This window comes from Rutidosis leptorrhynchoides, chromosome 2, assembly GCF_046630445.1.
Source record: "Rutidosis leptorrhynchoides isolate AG116_Rl617_1_P2 chromosome 2, CSIRO_AGI_Rlap_v1, whole genome shotgun sequence".
NCBI lineage: Eukaryota > Viridiplantae > Streptophyta > Magnoliopsida > Asterales > Asteraceae > Rutidosis > Rutidosis leptorrhynchoides.
The window spans coordinates 684203659-684225714 of record NC_092334.1 but is presented as its reverse complement, the minus strand read 5'-3'; the positions used below and the strand labels follow the sequence as shown (position 1 = coordinate 684225714).

The window sequence follows — 22056 nt, the reverse complement described above, 5'->3', positions numbered from 1 at the left end:
GAAGAAACAAGCGAGTCGGAATAAGATAGTTGTATTCGTGTGGTGTAATATAAGTAATATAGTGTGCTTATGCTTTATGATATATGTAAAAATTGCTTGTATTAATAAGTATTTTTTTTATGAATCTAACTCTTGTCTATTTTACAGTATAAAAACACAAAATGGATAGACAACCCAATATTTTAAGAGACCTACCCGGAGACATGATTGATAAAATCTTGTCTAGAGTCGGTCAGAATTCTTCGGCACAACTATTTAAGGCGAGATCAGTTTGTAAGACATTCGAAGAACGTTCCAAGAATGCCTTGGTTTATAAAAGGCTTTCGTTCGAAAGATGGGGGATATCACATTGGGAAATCCATAAGTTACGATGTGTTTACTTTGACGCATATATTGCGGGAAACCCAAATGCTATTTTACGCAATGGGTTAAGAAATTATTTTGACTCAATATATCCGAATATTGGACTTCGTGATTTAGAAAAAGCGGCTAACATGCAACATAAAGAAGCATGTTATGCTTACGGATTAGTAATGTTCGCTTCTCACCAAAGTGAGAACAAGAACATCGGGCTACAACTATTAAACAAAACGTTCCCACAAGTGACGGAGTCGGTAATTGGGGTAAGAAATGAGGTTTTTAGATTGTTACGGGACTGTTGGACATTACGTAACCCTCGTCCCTTTGACGACGTTACAACACGCTGTCTTATCAACGGCCATAACGGTTATGTTGCACAAGACCAAGGATGGGAAGTAGTCCTAGTAAAACCAGAATGCATGACTTGTTTCTGGACATATGAATTACGTGTCTTTATTGCCTTTGCTGAACGACTTGTGTACTAGCTAGAATTATCTTCACAACTATCTTGTATCAAAGTTATTGTGTGCTATATTTCATGCTTTATGTAAAATAAGCGGTATTGTAAGTTTGTAAAATATTGTATAAAAGTTTGAACGCGAAATATTATTATAATCAGTTTTTCATATAGAATTGTAGTAGTTGAATTGTATATTAGTTACTAAGTACGAACTTAACGGGTAGGTACTACCCGAATTTAAACTTATAAAACGCTAATATGAAGAAAAAACTTTTATAAATGAGTTCATATTATGCTACGAAATACTATTAACTACTCTTAATATTCTGTATGATTAACTTGTTCCATTTGACTATTTTGAAGGAAATGGCACAGACTACTCGACACACCGTGAATATGAATGAAGAGGAATTCCGTACTTTTATAGCTTCAAACATAGCCGCAGTACAGGCTGCGCTACATACCAACAATAACCTTGGATCTAGCAGTACAGGAAATCGTGTAGGATGCACCTACAAAGAATTCACTGCCTGCAAACCTTTGGAATTTGATGGAACCGAAGGACCGATCGGATTGAAACGGTGGACCGAGAAGGTCGAATCGGTGTTTGCTATAAGTAAGTGTACTGAAGAGGACAAAGTGAAGTATGCTACGCATACCTTCATAGGTTCTGCGTTAACATGGTGGAATACCTATCTAGAGCAAGTGGGACAAGACGATGCGTACGCACTACCGTGGTCAGCATTCAAGCACTTGATGAACGAGAAGTACCGTCCCAGAACCGAGGTCAATAAGCTCAAGACAGAACTTAGAGGGTTACGAACCCAAGGATTTGATATTACCACGTACGAAAGACGATTCACAGAATTGTGCCTATTGTGTCCGGGAGCATTCGAATATGAGGAAGAGAAGATCGACGCGTTTGTGAAAGGATTTCCGGAAAGAATCCAAGAAGATATAAGTTCACACGAGCCCGCCTCCATACAACAGGCATGTAGAATGGCTCACAAACTAGTGAACCAGATTGAAGAAAGAATTAAAGAACAGACTGCTGAAGAGGCCAATGTGAAGCAAGTCAAAAGAAAGTGGGAGGAAAACGGTGATAAGAATCACCAATACAACAACAACAACAGCAATTACAACAATAATCGCAACAATTATCCCAACAATCGCAACATCAATCGCAACTACAACAAACGGCCCAACAACAACAACAACAACAACAACAACAACAACAACAACAGCAACTACAACAATCATCCCAACAACAATAATAACCGCAACAACAACAACAATCAGAAGCAGCTATGCCAAAGGTGTGAAAAGTATCACTCGGGGTTCTGCACCAAATTTTGCAACAAGTGTAAAAGAAATGGTCATAGCGCGGCGAAGTGTGAGGTCTACGGACCAGGGGTTAATAGAAGGAAAGGAACAAATGGTGTCAGAACGAGTAATGGCGGAGCAAGTAGTGTCGGAGCAAGTTATGCCAATGTAGTTTGTTATAAATGTGGAAAACCGGGCCACATTATTAGAAATTGTCCGAACCAGGAGAACACGAATGGACAAGGCCGCGGAAGAGTTTTCAATATTAATGCGGCAGAGGCACAGGAAGACCCGGAGCTTGTTACGGGTACGTTTCTTATTGACAATAAATCTGCTTACGTTTTATTTGATTTGGGTGCGGATAGAAGCTATATGAGTAGAGATTTTTGTGCTAAATTAAGTTGTCCATTGATGCCTTTGGATAGTAAATTTTTACTCGAATTAGCAAATGGTAAATTAATTTCAGCAGATAATATATGTCGGAATCGAGAAATTAAACTGGTTAGCGAAACATTTAAGATTAATTTGATACCAGTAGAGTTAGGGAGTTTTGATGTGATAATCGGTATGGACTGGTTGAAAGAAGTGAAAGCAGAGATCGTTTGTTACAAAAATGCAATTCGCATTATACGAGAAAAAAGAAAACCCTTAATGGTGTACGGAGAAAAGGGCAACATGAAGCTACATCTTATTAGTAATTTGAAGGCACAAAAACTAATAAGAAAAGGTTGCTATGCTGTTCTAGCACACGTCGAGAAAGTACAAACTGAAGAAAAGAGCATCAATGATGTTCCCATTGCAAAAGAATTTCTCGATGTATTTCCGAAAGAATTACCGGGATTACCCCCACATCGATCCGTTGAATTTCAAATAGATCTTGTACCAGGAGCTGCACCAATAGCTCGTGCTCCTTACAGACTCGCACCCAGCGAGATGAAAGAACTGCAAAGCCAATTACAAGAACTTTACCCACTACCGAGAATCGACGACTTATTTGATCAACTACAAGGCTCGTCTGTTTATTCAAAGATTGACTTACGTTCCGGGTATCATCAAATGCGGGTGAAAGAAGATGATATTCCAAAGACTGCTTTCATAACACGTTACGGTCATTACGAGTTTATGGTCATGCCATTTGGTTTAACTAATGCACCAGCTGTGTTCATGGACCTTATGAACCGAGTGTGTGGACCATACCTTGAAAAGTTTGTCATTGTTTTCATTGATGACATACTTATTTACTCAAAGAATGACCAAGAACACGGTGAACATTTGAGAAAGGTGTTAGAAGTATTGAGGAAGGAAGAATTGTACGCTAAGTTTTCAAAGTGTGCATTTTGGTTGGAAGAAGTTCAATTCCTCGGTCACATAGTGAACAAAGAAGGTATTAAGGTGGATCCAGCAAAGATAGAAACTGTTGAAAAGTGGGAAACCCCGAAAACTCCGAAACACATACGCCAGTTTTTAGGACTAGCTGGTTACTACAGAAGGTTCATCCAAGACTTTTCCAGAATAGCAAAACCCTTGACTGCATTAACGCATAAAGGGAAGAAATTTGAATGGAATGATGAACAAGAGAAAGCGTTTCAGTTATTGAAGAAAAAGCTAACTACGGCACCTATATTGTCATTGCCTGAAGGGAATGATGATTTTGTGATTTATTGTGACGCATCAAAGCAAGGTCTCGGTTGTGTATTAATGCAACGAACGAAGGTGATTGCTTATGCGTCTAGACAATTGAAGATTCACGAACAAAATTATACGACGCATGATTTGGAATTAGGCGCGGTTGTTTTTACATTAAAGACTTGGAGGCACTACTTATATGGGGTCAAAAGTATTATATATACCGACCACAAAAGTCTTCAACACATATTTAATCAAAAACAACTGAATATGAGGCAGCGTAGGTGGATTGAATTGTTGAATGATTACGACTTTGAGATTCGTTACCACCCGGGAAAGGCAAATCTGGTAGCCGATGCCTTGAGCAGGAAGGACAGAGAACCCATTCGAGTAAAATCTATGAATATAATAATTCATAATAACCTTACTACTCAAATAAAGGAGGCGCAACAAGGAGTTTTAAAAGAGGGAAATTTAAAGGATGAAATACCCAAGGGATCGGAGAAGCATCTTAATATTCGGGAAGACGGAACCCGGTATAGGGCTGAAAGGATTTGGGTACCAAAATTTGGAGATATGAGAGAAATGGTACTTAGAGAAGCTCATAAAACCAGATACTCAATACATCCTGGAACGGGGAAGATGTACAAGGATCTCAAGAAACATTTTTGGTGGCCGGGTATGAAAGCCGATGTTGCTAAATACGTAGGAGAATGTTTGACGTGTTCTAAGGTCAAAGCTGAGCATCAGAAACCATCAGGTCTACTTCAACAACCCGAAATCCCGGAATGGAAATGGGAAAACATTACCATGGATTTCATCACTAAATTGCCAAGGACTGCAAGTGGTTTTGATACTATTTGGGTAATAGTTGATCGTCTCACCAAATCAGCACGCTTCCTACCAATAAGAGAAGATGACAAGATGGAGAAGTTAGCACGATTGTATTTGAAGGAAGTCGTCTCCAGACATGGAATACCAATCTCTATTATCTCTGATAGGGATGGCAGATTTATTTCAAGATTCTGGCAGACATTACAGCAAGCATTAGGAACTCGTCTAGACATGAGTACTGTCTATCATCCACAAACTGATGGGCAGAGTGAAAGGATGATACAAACGCTTGAAGACATGCTACGAGCATGTGTTATTGATTTCGGAAACAGTTGGGATCGACATCTACCGTTAGCAGAATTTTCCTACAACAACAGCTACCATTCAAGCATTGAGATGGCGCCGTTTGAAGCACTTTCTGGTAGAAAGTGCAGGTCTCCGATTTGTTGGAGTGAAGTGGGGGATAGACAGATTACGGGTCCGGAGATTATACAAGAAACTACCGAGAAGATCATCCAAATTCAACAACGGTTGAAAACCGCCCAAAGTCGACAAAAGAGCTACGCTGACATTAAAAGAAAAGATATAGAATTTGAAATTTGAGAGATGGTCTTGCTTAAAGTTGCACCTTGGAAAGGCGTTGTTCGATTTGGTAAACGAGGGAAATTAAATCCAAGGTATATTGGACCATTCAAGATTATTGATCGTGTCGGACCAGTAGCTTACCGACTTGAGTTACCTCAACAACTCGCGGCTGTACATAACACTTTCCACGTCTCGAATTTGAAGAAATGTTTTGCTAAAGAAGATCTCACTATTCCGTTAGATGAAATCCAAATCAACGAAAAACTTCAATTCATCGAAGAACCCGTCGAAATAATGGATCGTTAGGTTAAAAGACTTAAGCAAAACAAGATACCAATTGTTAAGGTTCGATGAAATGCTCGTAGAGGACCCGAGTTCACCTGGGAGCGTGAAGATCAGATGAAGAAGAAATACCCGCATCTATTTCCAGAAGATTCGTCAACACCTTCAACAGCTTAAAATTTCAGGACGAAATTTATTTAACGGGTAGGTACTGTAGTGACCCGAACTTTTCCATGTTTATATATATTAATTGAGATTGTTATTTACATGATTAAATGTTTCCAACATGTTAAGCAATCAAACTTGTTAAGACTTGATTAATTGAAATATGTTTCATATAGACAATTGACCACCCAAGTTGACCGGCGATTCACGAACGTTAAAACTTGTAAAAACGACATGACGATATATATATGGATATACATATGGTTAACATGAGATTATGATAAGTAAGTATCTCCATAAGTATATTAACAATGAGTTATATACATATAAACAAGACTACTAACTTAAGGATTTCGAAACGAGACATATATGTAACGATTATCGTTGTAACAACATTTAAATATATATATATCATATTGAGATATATTAATATATCATAATATCATGATAATATAATAATTTAACATCTCATTAGATACAATAAACAATGGGTTGTCAACATTAATTGAGATCGTTAACTTAAAGGTTTCAAAACAACACTTACATGTAACGACTAACGATGACTTAACGACTCAGTTAAAATGTATATACATGTAGTGTATTTAGATGTATTAAAATACTTTTGGAAGACTTTAAGACATATATCAAAACACTCATACTTAACGAAAATGGTTACAGTTACTTTCCCATTCTTTTCTTTCATCAAGAATTCTAGTCGTATTCTTACCCGTATTATACACAGCTTCAAAACGTACTTACTATGGATATATACCAATAGGAACTAGCATGGGATTTCACTCTTGATTATTTCATGTATTACTAATCAATTTTAACTTCTACCATGAGCTAGTCAACTAACTAGAACTCCTTTTAACCCCACTCACCACTCACCAATTACCACTCATCATTCACTCTATTTCACTTCCAATTCTCTTTTTAATTCTCTCTCAACAGACACACACACACTATTATGAACATATTTTTCCAGTAGTTAATCATCATCTTCATAAAAAATTACTTCAAGAATCAAGCTATAATCATCATACGAAGAACACTTCAAGAACACTTCAAAAATCCCTTCAAGTTTACTAATTTACTTCCAAGCTTTCTAATCCATTCCAAGTTATCATCTAAGATCAAGAAACCTTTGTTATATACAGTAGGTTATCTTTATTATTCAAGGTAATATTCATATTCAAACTTTGATTCAATTTCTATAACTATAAACTATCTTAATTCGAGTAAAAATCTTACTTGAACTTGTTTTTGTGTCATGATCCTACTTCAAGAACTTTCAAGCCATCCAAGATCCTTTGAAGCTAGATCATTTCTTGTCACTTCCAATAGGTTTACCTACTAAACTTGAGGTAGTAATAATGTTCATAACATCATTCGATTTATATATATAAAACTATCGTATTCGAAGGTTTAAACTCGTAATCACTAGAACATAGTTTAGTTAATTCTAAACTTGTTTGCAAACAAAAGTTAATCCTTCTAACTTGACTTTTAAAATTAACTAAACACATGTTCTATATCTATATGATATGCTAACTTAATGATTTAAAACCTGGAAACACGAAAAAACGCCGTAAAACCGGATTTACGCCGTCGTAGTAACACCGCGGGCTGTTTTGGGTTAGTTAATTAAAAACTATGATAAACTTTGATTTAAAAGTTGTTATTCTGAGAAAATGATTTTTATTATGAACATGAAACTATATCCAAAAATTATGGTTAAACTCAAAGTGGAAGTATGTTTTCTAAAATGGTCATCTAGACGTCGTTCTTTCGACTGAAATGACTACCTTTACAAAAATGACTTGTAACTTATTTTTCCGACTATAAACCTATACATTTTCTGTTTAGATTCATAAAATAGAGTTCAATATGAAACCATAGCAATTTGATTCACTCAAAACGGATTTAAAATGAAGAAGTTATGGGTAAAACAAGATTGGATAATTTTTCTCATTTTAGCTACGTGAAAATTGGTAACAAATCTATTCCAACCATAACTTAATCAACTTGTATTGTATATTATGTAATCTTGAGATACCATAGACACGTATACAATGTTTCAACCTATCATGTCGACACATTTATATATATTTCGGAACAACCATAGACACTCTATATGTGAATGTTGGAGTTAGCTATATAGGGTTGAGGTTGATTCCAAAATATATATAGTTTGAGTTGTGATCAATACTGAGATACGTATACACTGGGTCGTGGATTGATTCAAGATAATATTTATCGATTTATTTCTATACATCTAACTGTGGACAACTAGTTGTAGGTTACTAACGAGGACAGCTGACTTAATAAACTTAAAATATCAAAATATATTAAAAGTGTTGTAAATATATTTTGAACATACTTTAATATACATGTATATATTGTTATAGGTTCGTGAATCAACAGTGGCCAAGTCTTACTTCTCGACGAAGTAAAAATCTGTGAAAGTGAGTTATAGTCCCACTTTTAAAATCTAATATTTTTGGGATGAGAATACATGCAGGTTTTATAAATGATTTACAAAATAGACACAAGTACGTGAAACTACATTCTATGGTTGAATTATCGAAATCGAATATGCCCCTTTTTATTAAGTCTGGTAATCTAAGAATTAGGGAACAGACACCCTAATTGACGCGAATCCTAAAGATAGATCTATTGGGCCTAACAAACCCCATCCAAAGTATCGGATGCTTTAGTACTTCGAAATTTATATCATATCCGAAGGGTGTCCCGGAATGATGGGGATATTCTTATATATGCATCTTGTTAATGTCGGTTACCAGGTGTTCACCATATGAATGATTTTTATCTCTATGTATGGGATGTGTATTGAAATATGAAATTTTGTGGTCTATTGTTACGATTTGATATATATAGGTTAAACCTATAACTCACCAACATTTTTGTTGACGTTTTAAGCATGTTTATTCTCAGGTGATTATTAAGAGCTTCCGCTGTCGCATACTTAAATAAGGACGAGATTTGGAGTCCATGCTTGTATGATATTGTGTAAAAACTGCATTCAAGAAACTTATTTTGTTGTAACATATTTGTATTGTAAACCATTATGTAATGGTCGTGTGTAAACAGGATATTTTAGATTATCATTATTTGATAATCTACGTAAAGCTTTTTAAACCTTTATGGATGAAATAAAGGTTATGGTTTGTTTTAAAATGAATGCAGTCTTTGAAAAACATCTCATATAGAGGTCAAAACCTCGTAACGAAATCAATTAATATGGAACGTTTTTAATAAATAAGAACGGGACATTTCACGAAATACTATTAACTACTTTTAATATTTTGTATGATTAACTTGTTCCATTTGACTGTTTTGAAGGAAATAGCACCGATTACTCGACACACCGTGAATATGAATGAAGAGGAATTCTGTACTTTTCTAGCTTCAAACATAGCCGCAGTACAGGCTGCGCTACATACCAACAATAACCTTGGATCTAGCATAACAGGAAATCGTGTAGGATGCACCTACAAAGAATTCACTGCCTGCAAACCTTTGGAATTTGATGGAACCGAAGGACCGATCGGATTGAAACGGTGGACCGAGAAGGTCGAATCGGTGTTTGCCATAAGTAAGTGTACTGAAGAGGACAAAGTGAAGTACGCTACGCATACCTTCACAGGTTCTGCGTTAACATGGTGGAATACCTATCTAGAGCAAGTGGACAAGATGATGCTTACGCACTACCGTGGTCAGCATTCAAGCACTTGATGAACGAGAAGTACCATCCCAGAACCGAGGTCAATAAGCTCAAGACAGAACTTAGAGGGTTACGAACCCAAGGATTTGATATTACCACGTACGAAAGACGATTCACAGAATTGTGCCTATTGTGTCCGGGAGCGTTCGAAGATGAGGAAGAGAAGATCGACGAGTTTGTGAAAGGATTACCGGAAAGAATCCAAGAAGATATAAGTTCAAACGAGCCCGCCTCCATACAACAGGCATGTAGAATGGCTCACAAACTAGTGAACCAGATTGAGGTAAGAATTAAAGAATATACGGCTGAAGAGGCCAGTGTGAAGCAAGTCAAAATAAAGTGGGAGGAAAACGGTGATAAGAATCACCAATACAACAACAACAGCAATTACAATAATAATCGCAACAATTATCCCAACAATCGCAACATCAATCGCAACTACAACAAACGGCCCAACAACAACAACAACAACTACAACAGCAACTACAACAATCATCCCAACAACAATAACAACCGCAACAACAACAACAATCAGAAGCAGCTATGCCAAAGGTGTGAAAAGTATCACTCGGGGTTCTGCACCAAATTTTGCAACAAGTGTAAAAGAAATGGTCATAGCGCGGCGAAGTGTGAGGTCTATGAACCAGGGGTTAACAGAACGAAAGGAACAAATGGTGTCGGAACGAGTAATGGCGGAGCAAGTAGTGTCGGAGCAAGTTATGCCAATGTAGTTTGTTATAAATGTGGAAAACCGGGCCACATTATTAGAAATTGCCTGAACCAGGAGAACACGAATGGACAAGGCCGCGGAAGAGTTTTCAATATTAATGCGGCAGAGGCACAGGAAGACCCGGAGCTTGTTACGGGTACGTTTCTTATTGACAATAAATCTGCTTACGTTTTATTTGATTCGGGTGCGGATAGAAGCTATATGAGTAGAGATTTTTGTGCTAAATTAAGTTGTCCATTCACGACGTTGGATAGTAAATTTTTACTCGAATTAGCAAACGGTAAATTAATTTCAGCAGATAATATATGCCGGAATCGAGAAATTAAACTGGGTAGCGAAATATTTAAGATTGATTTGATACCAGTAGAGTTAGGGAGTTTTGATGTAATAGTTGGCATGGACTGGCTGAAGAAGGTGAAAGCAGAGATCGTATGTTATAAAAATGCAATTCACATTGTACGAGAAGAAGGAGAACCCTTAATGGTGTACGGAGAAAAGGGCAACATGAAGCTACATCTTATTAGTAATTTGAAGGCACAAAAACTTATAAGAAAAGGTTGCTATGCTGTTCTAGCACACGTCGAGAAAGTACTAACTGAAGAAAAGAGCATCAATGATGTTCCCGTCGCAAAAGAATTTCCCGATGTATTTCCAAAAGAATTACCGGGACTACCTCCACATCGATCTGTTGAATTTCTAATAGATCTTGTACCAGGAGCTGCACCAATAGCTCGTGCTCCTTATAGACTCGCACCCAGCGAGATGAAAGAACTGCAAAGCCAACTGCAAGAACTATTAGAACGTGGTTTCATTTGACCAAGCACATCACCATGGGGAGCTCCTGTTTTGTTTGTCAAGAAGAAGGATGGTACATTTAGGTTGTGTATTGACTACAGAGAGTTGAACAAACTTACCATCAAAAACCGTTATCCACTGCCGAGAATTGACGACTTATTTGATCAACTACAAGGCTCGTCGGTTTATTCGAAGATCGATTTACATTCTGGATATCATCAAATGCGAGTAAAGGAGGATGATATTCCAAAAACTGCTTTTAGGAAGTGTTATGGTCATTACGAGTTTATGGTTATGCCGTTTGGATTGACTAACGCACCAGCTGTGTTCATGGACCTTATGAACCGAGTGTGTGGGCCATATCTTGACAAGTTTGTCATTGTTTTCATCGATGACATACTTATTTACTCAAAGAATGATCAGGAGCACGAAGAACATTTGAGAAAAGTACTAGAAGTATTGAGGAAAGAAAAACTGTACGCTAAGTTTTCAAAGTGTGCATTTTGGTTGGAAGAAGTTCAATTCCTCGATCACATAGTAAACAAAGAAGGTATCCAGGTGGACCCGGCAAAGATCGAAACCGTTAAAAAGTGGGAAACCCCAAAAACTCCGAAGCATATACGTCAATTTTTAGGATTGGCTGGTTACTACAGAAGATTCATCCAAGATTTCTCCAAAATAGCAAAACCCTTGACTGCATTAACGCATAAAGGGAAGAAATTTGAATGGAAGGATGAACAAGAGAAGGCGTTTCAATTATTGAAGAAAAAGCTAACTACGGCACCTATATTGTCATTGCCTGAAGGGAATGATGATTTTGTGATTTATTGTGACGCATCAAAGCAAGGTCTCGGTTGTGTATTAATGCAATGGACGAAGGTGATTGCTTATGCGTCTAGACAATTGAAGATTCACGAGCAAAATTATACGACGCATGATTTGGAATTAGGCGCAGTTGTTTTTGCATTAAAGACTTGGAGGCACTACTTATATGGGGTCAAAAGTATTATATATACCGACCACAAAAGTCTTCAACACATATTTAATCAGAAACAACTGAATATGAGGCAGCGTAGGTGGATTGAATTGTTGAATGATTACGACTTTGAGATTCGTTACCACCCGGGGAAGGCAAATGTGGTAGCCGACGCCTTGAGCAGAAAGGACAGAGAACCCATTCGAGTAAAATCGATGAATATAATGATTCACACTAACCTTACTACTCAAATAAAGGAGGCGCAACAAGGAGTTTTAAAAGAGGGAAATTTAAAGGATGAAATACCCAAAGGATCGGAGAAGCATCTTAATATTTGGGAAGACGGAACCCGGTATAGGGCTGAAAGAATTTGGGTACCAAAATTTGGAAATATGAGAGAAATGGTACTTAGAGAAGCTCATAAAACCAGATACTCAATACATCCTGGAACGGGGAAGATGTACAAGGATCTTAAGAAATATTTTTGGTGGCCAGGTATGAAAGCCGATATTGCTAAATATGTAGGAGAATGTTTGACGTGTTCTAAGGTCAAAGCTGAACATCAGAAACCATCAGGTCTACTACAACAACCTGAAATCCCAGAATGGAAATGGGAAAACATTACCATGGATTTCATTACTAAATTGCCAAGGACTGCAAGTGGTTATGATACTATTTGGGTAATAGTTGATCGTTTCACCAAGTTAGCACACTTCCTGCCAATAAGAGAAGATGACAAGATGGAGAAGTTAGCACGACTCTATTTGAAGGAAGTCGTCTCCAGACATGGAATACCAATCTCTATTATCTCTGATAGGGATGGCAGATTTATTTCAAGATTCTGGCAGACATTACAGTAAGCATTGGGAACTCGTCTAGACATGAGTACTGCCTATCATCCACAAACTGATGGGCAGAGCGAAAGGACGATAAAAACGCTTGAAGACATGCTATGAGCTTGTGTTATTGATTTCGGAAACAGTTGGGATCGACATCTACCGGTAGCAAAATTTTCCTACAACAACAGGTACCATTCAAGCATTGAGATGACGCCGTTTGAAGAACTTTATGGTAGAAAGTGCAGGTCTCCGATTTGTTAGAGTGAAGTGGGGGATAGACAGATTACGGGTCCGGAGATAATACAAGAAACTACCGAGAAAATCATCCAAATTCAACAAAGATTGAAAACCGCCCAGAGTCGACAAAAGAGCTACGCGGACAGTAAAAGAAAAGATATAGAGTTTGAAATTGGAGAAATGGTCATGCTTAAGGTTTCACCTTGGAAAGGCGTTGTTCGATTTGGTAAACGGGGGAAACTAAATCCAAGGTACATTGGACCATTCAAGATTATAGATCGTGTCGGACCAGTAGCTTACCAACTGGAGCTACCTCAACAACTCACGGCTGTACATAACACCTTCCACGTCTCAAATTTGAAGAAATGTTTTGCTAAAGAAGATCTCACTATTCCATTGGACGAAATCCAAATCAATGAAAAACTTCAATTCATTGAAGAACCCGTCGAAATAATGGATCGTGAGGTTAAGAGACTTAAACAAAACAAGATACCGATTGTTAAGGTTCGATGGAATGCTCGTAGAGGACCCGAGTTCACCTAGGAGCGTGAAGATTAGATGAAGAAGAAATACCCGCATTTATTTCCAGAAGATACGTCAACACCTCCAACTGCTTAAAATTTCGGGACGAAATTTATTTAACGGGTAGGTACTGTAGTGACCCGAACTTTTCCATGTTTATATATATGTTAAATGAAATTTTTATTTACATGATTAAGTGTTTCCAACATGTTAAGCAATCAAACTTGTTAAGACTTGATTAATTGAAATAGGTTTCATATAGACAATTGACCACCCAAGTTGACCGGTGATTCACGAACGTTAAAACTTGTAAAAACTATACGATGACATATATATGGTTATATATATATAGTTAACATGATTTTATTATAAGTATGTATCTCATTAGGTATTTTAACAATGAGTTATATACATAAAACTGAGACTATTAATTTAAGAAACTCGAAAATGATATATATAACGATTATCGTTATAACAACGTCTTACTAGGTACATATGAATCATATTAAGATATTGATACACTTAGTTAATTATGTTAAATGGTAAGTAAATATATTATTAAGTGTATTAACAATGAAATACATATGTAAAAATAAGACTACTAACTTAATGATTTCGAAACGAGACATATATGTAACGATTATCGTTGTAACGACATTTAACTGTATATATATCATACTAAGATATATTATATATCATAATATCATGATAATATAACAATTTAACATCTAATTTGTTATAATAAATGATGGGTTAACAACATTCAACAAGATCATTAACCTAAAGGTTTCAAAACAACATTTACATGTAACGACTAACGATGACTTAACGACTCAGTTAAAATGTATATACATGTAGTGTTTTAATATGTATTCATACACTTTTGAAAGACTTCAAGACACTTATCAAAATACTTCTACTTAACAAAAATGCTTACAATTACATCCTCGTTCAGTTTCATCAACAATTCTACTCGTATGAACCCGTATTCGTACTCGTACAATACACAGCTTTTAGATGTATGTACTATTGGTATATACACTCCAATGATTAGCTATTAGCAGCCCATGTGAGTCACCTAACACATGTGGGAACCATCATTTGGAAACTAGCATAAAATATCTCATAAAATTATAAAAATATGAGTAATCATTCATGACTTATTTACATGAAAACAAAATTACATATCCTTTATATCTAATCCATACACCAACGAACAAAAATACCTACAAACACTTTCATTCTTCAATCTTCTTCATCTAATTGATCTCTCTCAAGTTCTATCTTCAAGTTCTAAGTGTTCTTCATAAATTCCAAAAGTTCTAGTTTCATAAAATCAAGAATACTTCCAAGATTGCAAGTTTACTTCCAAGTTTTCTAAATCCATTCCAAGTAATCATCCAAGATCAAGAAACCTTTGTTACTTACAGTAGGTTATCTTTCTAATACAAGGTAATAATTATATTCAAACTTTAATTCAATTTCTATAACTATAACAATCTTATTTCGAGTGGAAATCTTACTTGAAATTGTTTTCGTGTCATGATTCTGCTTCAAGAACTTTCAAGCCATCCAAGGATCTTTTGAAGCTAGATCTATTTTTCTCATTTCCAGTAGGTTTATCCAAGTAACTTGAGGTAGTAATTATGTTCATAACATCATTCTATTCATACATATAAAGCTATCTTATTCGAAGGTTTAAACTTGTAATCACAAGAACATAGTTTAGTTAATTCTAAACTTGTTCGCAAATAAAAGTTAATCCTTCTAACTTGACTTTTAAAATCAACTAAACACATGTTCTATATCTATATGATATGCTAACTTAATGATTTAAAATCTGGAAACACGAAAAACACCGTAAAATCGGATTTACGCCGTCGTAGTAACACCGCGGGCTGTTTTGGGTTAGTTAATTAAAAACTATGATAAACTTTGATTTAAAATTTGTTATTCTGGGAAAATGATTTTTATTATGAACATGAAACTATATCCAAAAATTATGGTTAAACTCAATGTGGAAGTATGTTTTCTAAAATGGTCATCTAGACGTCGTTCTTTCGACTGAAATGACTACCTTTACAAAAATGACTTGTAACTTATTTTTCTGACTATAAACCTATACTTTTTCTGTTTAGATTCATAAAATAGAGTTCAATATGAAACCATATCAATTTGATTCACTCAAAACGGATTTAAAATGAAGAAGTTATGGGTAAAACAAGATTTGATAATTTTTCTCATTTTAGCTACGTGAAAATTGGTAACAAATCTATTCCAACCATAACTTAATCAACTTGTATTGTATATTATGTAATCTTGAGATACCATAGACACGTATACAATGTTTCGACCTATCATGTCGACACATCTATATATATTTCGGAACAACCATAGACACTCTATATGTGAATGTTGGAGTTAGCTATACAGGGTTGAGGTTGATTCCAAAATATATATAGTTTGAGTTGTGATCAATACTGAGATACGTATACACTGGGTCGTGGATTGATTCAAGATAATATTTATCGATTTATTTCTGTACATCTAACTGTGGACAACTAGTTGTAGGTTACTAACGAGGACAGCTGACTTCATAAACTTAAAACATCAAAATATATTAAAAGTGTTGTAAATATATTTTGAACATACTTTGATATATATGTATATATTGTTATAGGTTCGTGAATCAACCAGTGGCCAAGTCTTACTTCCCGACGAAGTAAAAATCTGTGGAAGTGAGTTATAGTCCCACTTTTAAAATCTAATATTTTTGGGATGAGAATACATGCAGGTTTTATAAATGATTTACAAAATAGACACAAGTACGTGAAACTACATTCTATGATTGAAATATCGAAATCGAATATGCCCCTTTTTATTAAGTCTGGTAATCTAAGAATTAGGGAACAGACACCCTAATTGACGCGAATCCTAAAGATAGATCTATTGGGCCTAACAAACCCCATCCAAAGTACCGGATGCTTTAGTACTTCGAAATTTATATCATATCCGAAGGGTGTCCCGGAATGATGGGGATATTCTTATATATGCATCTTGTTAATGTCGGTTACCAGGTGTTCACCATATGAATGATTTTTATCTCTATGTATGGGATGTGTATTGAAATATGAAATCTTGTGGTCTATTGTTACGATTTGATATATATAGGTTAAACTTATAACTCACCAACATTTTTGTTGACGTTTAAAGCATGTTTATTCTCAGGTGAATACTAAGAGCTTCCGCTGTTGCATACTAAAATAAGGACAAGATTTGGAGTCCATGTTTGTATGATATTGTGTAAAAACTGCATTCAAGAAACTGATTTCGATGTAACATATTTGTATTGTAAACCATTATGTAATGGTCGTGTGTAAACAGGATATTTTAGATTATCATTATTTGATAATCTACGTAAAGCTTTTTAAACCTTTCTTGATGAAATAAACGTTATAGTTTGTTTTAAAATGAATGCAGTCTTTGAAAAACGTCTCATATAGAGGTCAAAGCCTCGCAACGAAATCAATTAATATGGAACGTTTTTAATCAATAAGAACGGGACATTTCAAACGGCATCATTAAATCATCTCAGAATACGAGAAGAGGTAACTCGAACTTTAAATTCTTGTCTCGTTCATACACATCGACCAAATGGGTGAGGGTAAATTCCTCAAACCCTAAGGTCACATATACCCAAAAATCGAATGAAGTGAAAAGGGAAAAACATAATCACTGCCAATCAGTCAAAGAAAATAATCATAATCGCTTTAATTGCCTTCAAATGATCGAAGAAGAAGAAGGATTGAACCCTACTTTTGATACAGAGCACACGAATGTAGAAGAGGAAAAAACAATTAGGGTTAATAAAAAAGAGAAACCTGTTGACCCTTATTTTAAACGTAATAATAAGGTATTAATTTACCAAAAATTGCAAAAAGGTCCCTTCACTCATACATCATGTTTAAATGAACCCATAATTGATAAAAAATTGAAAAACAGTACCCAAATTTTTAGAACTCCTATTTTAGACACTAAAATTTCAAATGGTAAAGCAAATATAGTTTCAAATAACACAAAAAGTAACCAATGGATTTTTGATTGCGGTGCTACTCACACCATGACTTTTGAAAAATCTGATTTTTGTTCTAAATCGAAACCCTTGGTAAATAAAATTCAAGCTGCCAATGGAGGGATTGTACAAGTTCAAGGGGGTGGAAAGATTGAAATTACTCCGACTATGACACTATCTAATTGTTTATATGTTCCAGCCCTGTCTCATAAATTGTTATCAATTAGCGATGTTACAAAAGAACTTAATTGTTCTGTTCTATTACACCCCACCTTCTGTATTCTTCAAGATATCAGGACTGGAGTGATTATTGGGCGTGACACCGAACAGGGTGGGTTATATTATGTGGACGAAGTAACCCAACAAGGTACTGTGATGCTTGCACACAGAACACCTGATAGGGAGGCTTGGTTATGGCATAGAAGGTTAGGTCACCCTTCCGCAAGTTATTTAAATCTTCTTTTTCCAAAATTATATCCACCAGATACCGTTTTAACTTGCGAAACGTGTATTTTGGCAAAAAGCCACAAAAGTACTTTTAAACCCAGTAAAACAAGAAAAAAAAATTCCTTTTTCATTAATACACTCGGATGTGTGGGGTCCTGCTCCAATTAACGGGGGGAAAAATCTTCGATATTTCTTACTTTTTATTGATGATTGCACACGAATGACTTATACTTATTTTTAACAAATAAATCAGAAGTATTTGATAAATTCTCTATGTTCTATAATATGATTCATACTCAATTTAAAAAAAAACATACAAGTTTTAAGATCAGATAATGGAGGAGAATTTGTAAACACCTCTATGCAACAATTTTGTCAAGAAAAAGGAATTATTCACCAAACTTCGTGTGCTCATACCCCAGAACAAAATGGAGTAGCCGAGAGGAAAAATCGTATTATTTTAGAAATCACTCGGGCTCTACTAATAGAATCAAATGTTCCAAGAAGTTTTTGGCCGGAAGCACTTGCCACGGCAACTTATCTTATAAATCGACTTCCGACCAAAATTCTTGATTTTCAAACTCCACTTCAAGCACTTTGCAAATTTCATGAACTACCGTCTAATCATACTATCAAACCTAGAATATTTGGATGTTCAGTCTTCATTCACATACCTAAACAAGAACGAACCAAACTTGACCCATGTGCTGAAAAATGTGTTGTTGTTGGGTATGGGGTGAACCAAAAAGGGTACAGATGTTATAGTCCAAAAAAACGTCACATATTCACTACAATGAATTGTGACTTTCTTGAAACTGAATATTTTTATAACCCCCAACACACAAGTGAGGGGGAGATTGAAACTAATGACATTGTGAGTTTCTTGGAAAGGATTCCCTTATCAGAAGAAGTGAACCACGGAACAAAAAGATCGCAAGATATAGAAAAAGAGCAAGAAATTCCTGAAGAACCTGAATGTTCAACTCAAAAAGTTTCAGACGAACCAGAATGTTCAGATCAAAGTTGATCAACTCAACAAATTCCCGAAGAACCAGAATGTTCAACTCAGCAAATTCCAGACGAACCAGAATGTTCAAATCAAAGTGGATCAACTCAACAAATTCCTGACGAACCACAAAGTTCAAGTCACGAATCAAGTGAACAAATTTCAGTTGAACATGTTGCAAGTCAGAATGAATTAAATGAAGGTTATGTACTTCCTCCAAGAGCTAACAGGGGAGTTCCACCTAAAAGATATGATCCCGAGAAAGAAGCTCTTAGATCGAGATATCCGATGGCGAATATTGCTAAAGGAAATTTATCAAAAGAAGCAAAGAAATTCAATTTCGCGATATACTCTGAAGAAATACCAACTACCATAGAACAAGCGCTGAAATCAAAAAACTGGAAAAAGGCAATGGACGTTGAAATGGAAGCTTTGAAGAAAAGTGATACATTGGAAAAATGTATTATTCCCTAAGAGAAGAAGCTAGTAGGATGTCGATGGGTGTTTACTATAAAACACAAACCAGATGGCACAATTGAAAGATACAAAGCCCGGCTAGTTGCCAAGGGATATACTCAGACTTATGGGATAGACTATTCCGAGACTTTCTCATCGGTGGCTAAAATTGACACCATTATAGTTCTCTTCTCTGTTGCCGCAAATAAAGGATGACCCCTTCACCAATTTGATGTGAAAAATGCTTTTCTACATGGCGAACTCAAGGAAGAGGTTTATATGCAAGCTCCACCAGGATTCTCGGAAAACTTCAAAAATAGGGAAGTTTGTCGCCTTAAAAAATCTTTATATGGGCTAAAGCAATCCCCTCGGGCTTGGTTTGGGAAATTTACCTTAGCAATGAAAAAATATGGCTATAAACAAAGTAACTCAGATCACACACTATTTTTCAAACAAAGAAATCAACTAATTACTTGCTTAATTATCTATGTCGATGATATGATAATTACAGGAAATGACAGAGATGAATTTTTCAACTTAAAAGAAAATTTATCAAACGAATTTGAAATGAAAGATCTTGGAATGTTAAAATATTTTTTGGGAATCGAAGTTCTTAGATCTCAACAAGGAATTTTTATATGTCAAAAGAAATATGTTCTTGATCTACTTGCTGAAACAGGGATGATCGACTGCAAACCAGCTGAGACCCCTGCAATTCCAAACCAGAAGTTGTTTATCGAAGAAGGAGCTGAACTTGCAAATAAAGAACAATACCAAAGGATCGTTGGAAAGCTCATCTACATTGCTCATACTCGTCCAGATATAGCATATGCAGTAGGAGTCGTTAGCCAGTTTATGCATCATCCTCAAGTACATCACATGGAAGCTGTGTGGAGAATCATCAGATACCTCAAAAGAACAGCTGGACATGGAGTTGTATTCAAAAACAACGGACACCTCAAAACTCAGATATATACAGATGCAAGCTGGGGAGGTAAAAAAGGAGACAGAAAATCCACATCAGGGTATTTTTCCTCGGTTGGCGGGAACCTAGTTACATGGAAAAGTAAAAAACAAAAGGTTATAGCTCTTTCAAGTGCTGAAGCTGAATTCAGAGGAATAGCACGAGGAGTACAAGAAGCGTTATGGATCCGCAAGCTACTAACATAGATCGGATTTCCACCAGAAGACACTAGTCAAATTTTTTGCCACAACAAAGCAGCCATTGCTATTTCAGAAAACCCAGTTCAACATGATTGGACAAAACATGTTGAAATCGACAGACACTTTATCAAGGAGAAGCTTGAAACAGAAATCATCTCACTACCATTTGTGAGATCAGAAGACCAGCTCGCAGACATCCTAACCAAATCAGTTAATGGAAGATTATTTAACGAAGTATTGGTCAAGTTGAATTTTGGAGATCCCACTATTCAACTTGAGGGGGAGTGTTGAAATAAAGGATCAGAACTTAATAAGCTCATCATTTCCTGTAAAGACAGTTGACTAGAGTTGACCAGAGTTGACCAAGGGTTGACCAACGGCTAGTTTCCCATTTAGTCAAAAAGCAGATTCCTTCAAAAGCAACAAAGCTCCATTCCAGATAAGAAATTAGCTGTTACATCTTTTCATAATAAATAGATTAGTATTTCATTGTAAAAACCAATTCAGCTTGTATCAATATAGTTCAATCAATACAAACGATCAATTCTTACCATTTTACATATCAATTCTTCAATTATAACAAGTTGATTGCTTGTTAAGATACTAAATAGTTACTATCTCAAGGAACGAAACTCTTGAAAATTTACCATTACTTTAATTACTACATGACCGAGTATATTTGCCTTTTTTTATGTTATACGGAGTAGTTGGTATTTGGATACTTTTTAGTGTTTATATATTTTATTATCTGATTGTACACATTAATCACTTTACACATCCTTAGTGGAATTTGCTCATCTTCGACAGTACTAATTTTATACAATTGTGAATACAAGTTTATATATAAAAATAAGGACATACAGGGTATTATTTAGGGTGAGATGAACTTTTTATAAGTTGATTGTTGGGGGTCGAATGCAGTTGCGAGTGTAACGCGTTGTGGACTTGTGGTATATCTAGATGTGAGTTATTAAATGAAATAAACGATCCCGAGGAACAAATAATATAAACAAAATAATTATTTCAAGAGTTGTTTGATTGTTTCTTAAGCAATTTCATGAAAAAAACACTTCCAATCCTCAACTATCGAGATTCGTATCTTAATCTATAATTAAAAGAATATATATATATATATATATATATATATATATATATATATATATATATATATATATATATATATATATATATATATATATATATATATATATATAGGTAAGATCAAGAGGGAAATAACCAATCGGGGGTTGTTTTTTTTTTTTTTTTTTTTTTCGTTTTTTGAAAAAATTTGTTCACGAACATTATAGATGTGATGAAAATATGAACATTTAGTAGTGACACTTTGTGATAAATGTTTTTATTTTGGCGGGAAAACGCTCGAAGAAGTAATATATAACAATTATCGTATTTTTCGAGCGTATGTTGAGGT

At 35.5% G+C, this 22056-nt stretch overlaps 1 protein-coding gene across 1 annotated transcript; it reads left to right on the top strand.

Annotated features, from left to right (window-relative positions):
- The first annotated feature begins 17266 nt into the window (after positions 1-17266).
- LOC139890321 (uncharacterized) lies at positions 17267-19481 on the top strand. Its single transcript, XM_071873210.1, has 3 exons — positions 17267-17979; positions 18329-19023; positions 19174-19481. Exons 1-3 carry the CDS (start codon positions 17267-17269, stop codon positions 19479-19481), a joined length of 1716 nt encoding a protein of 571 aa, XP_071729311.1.
- Positions 19482-22056: the final 2575 nt, after the last annotated feature.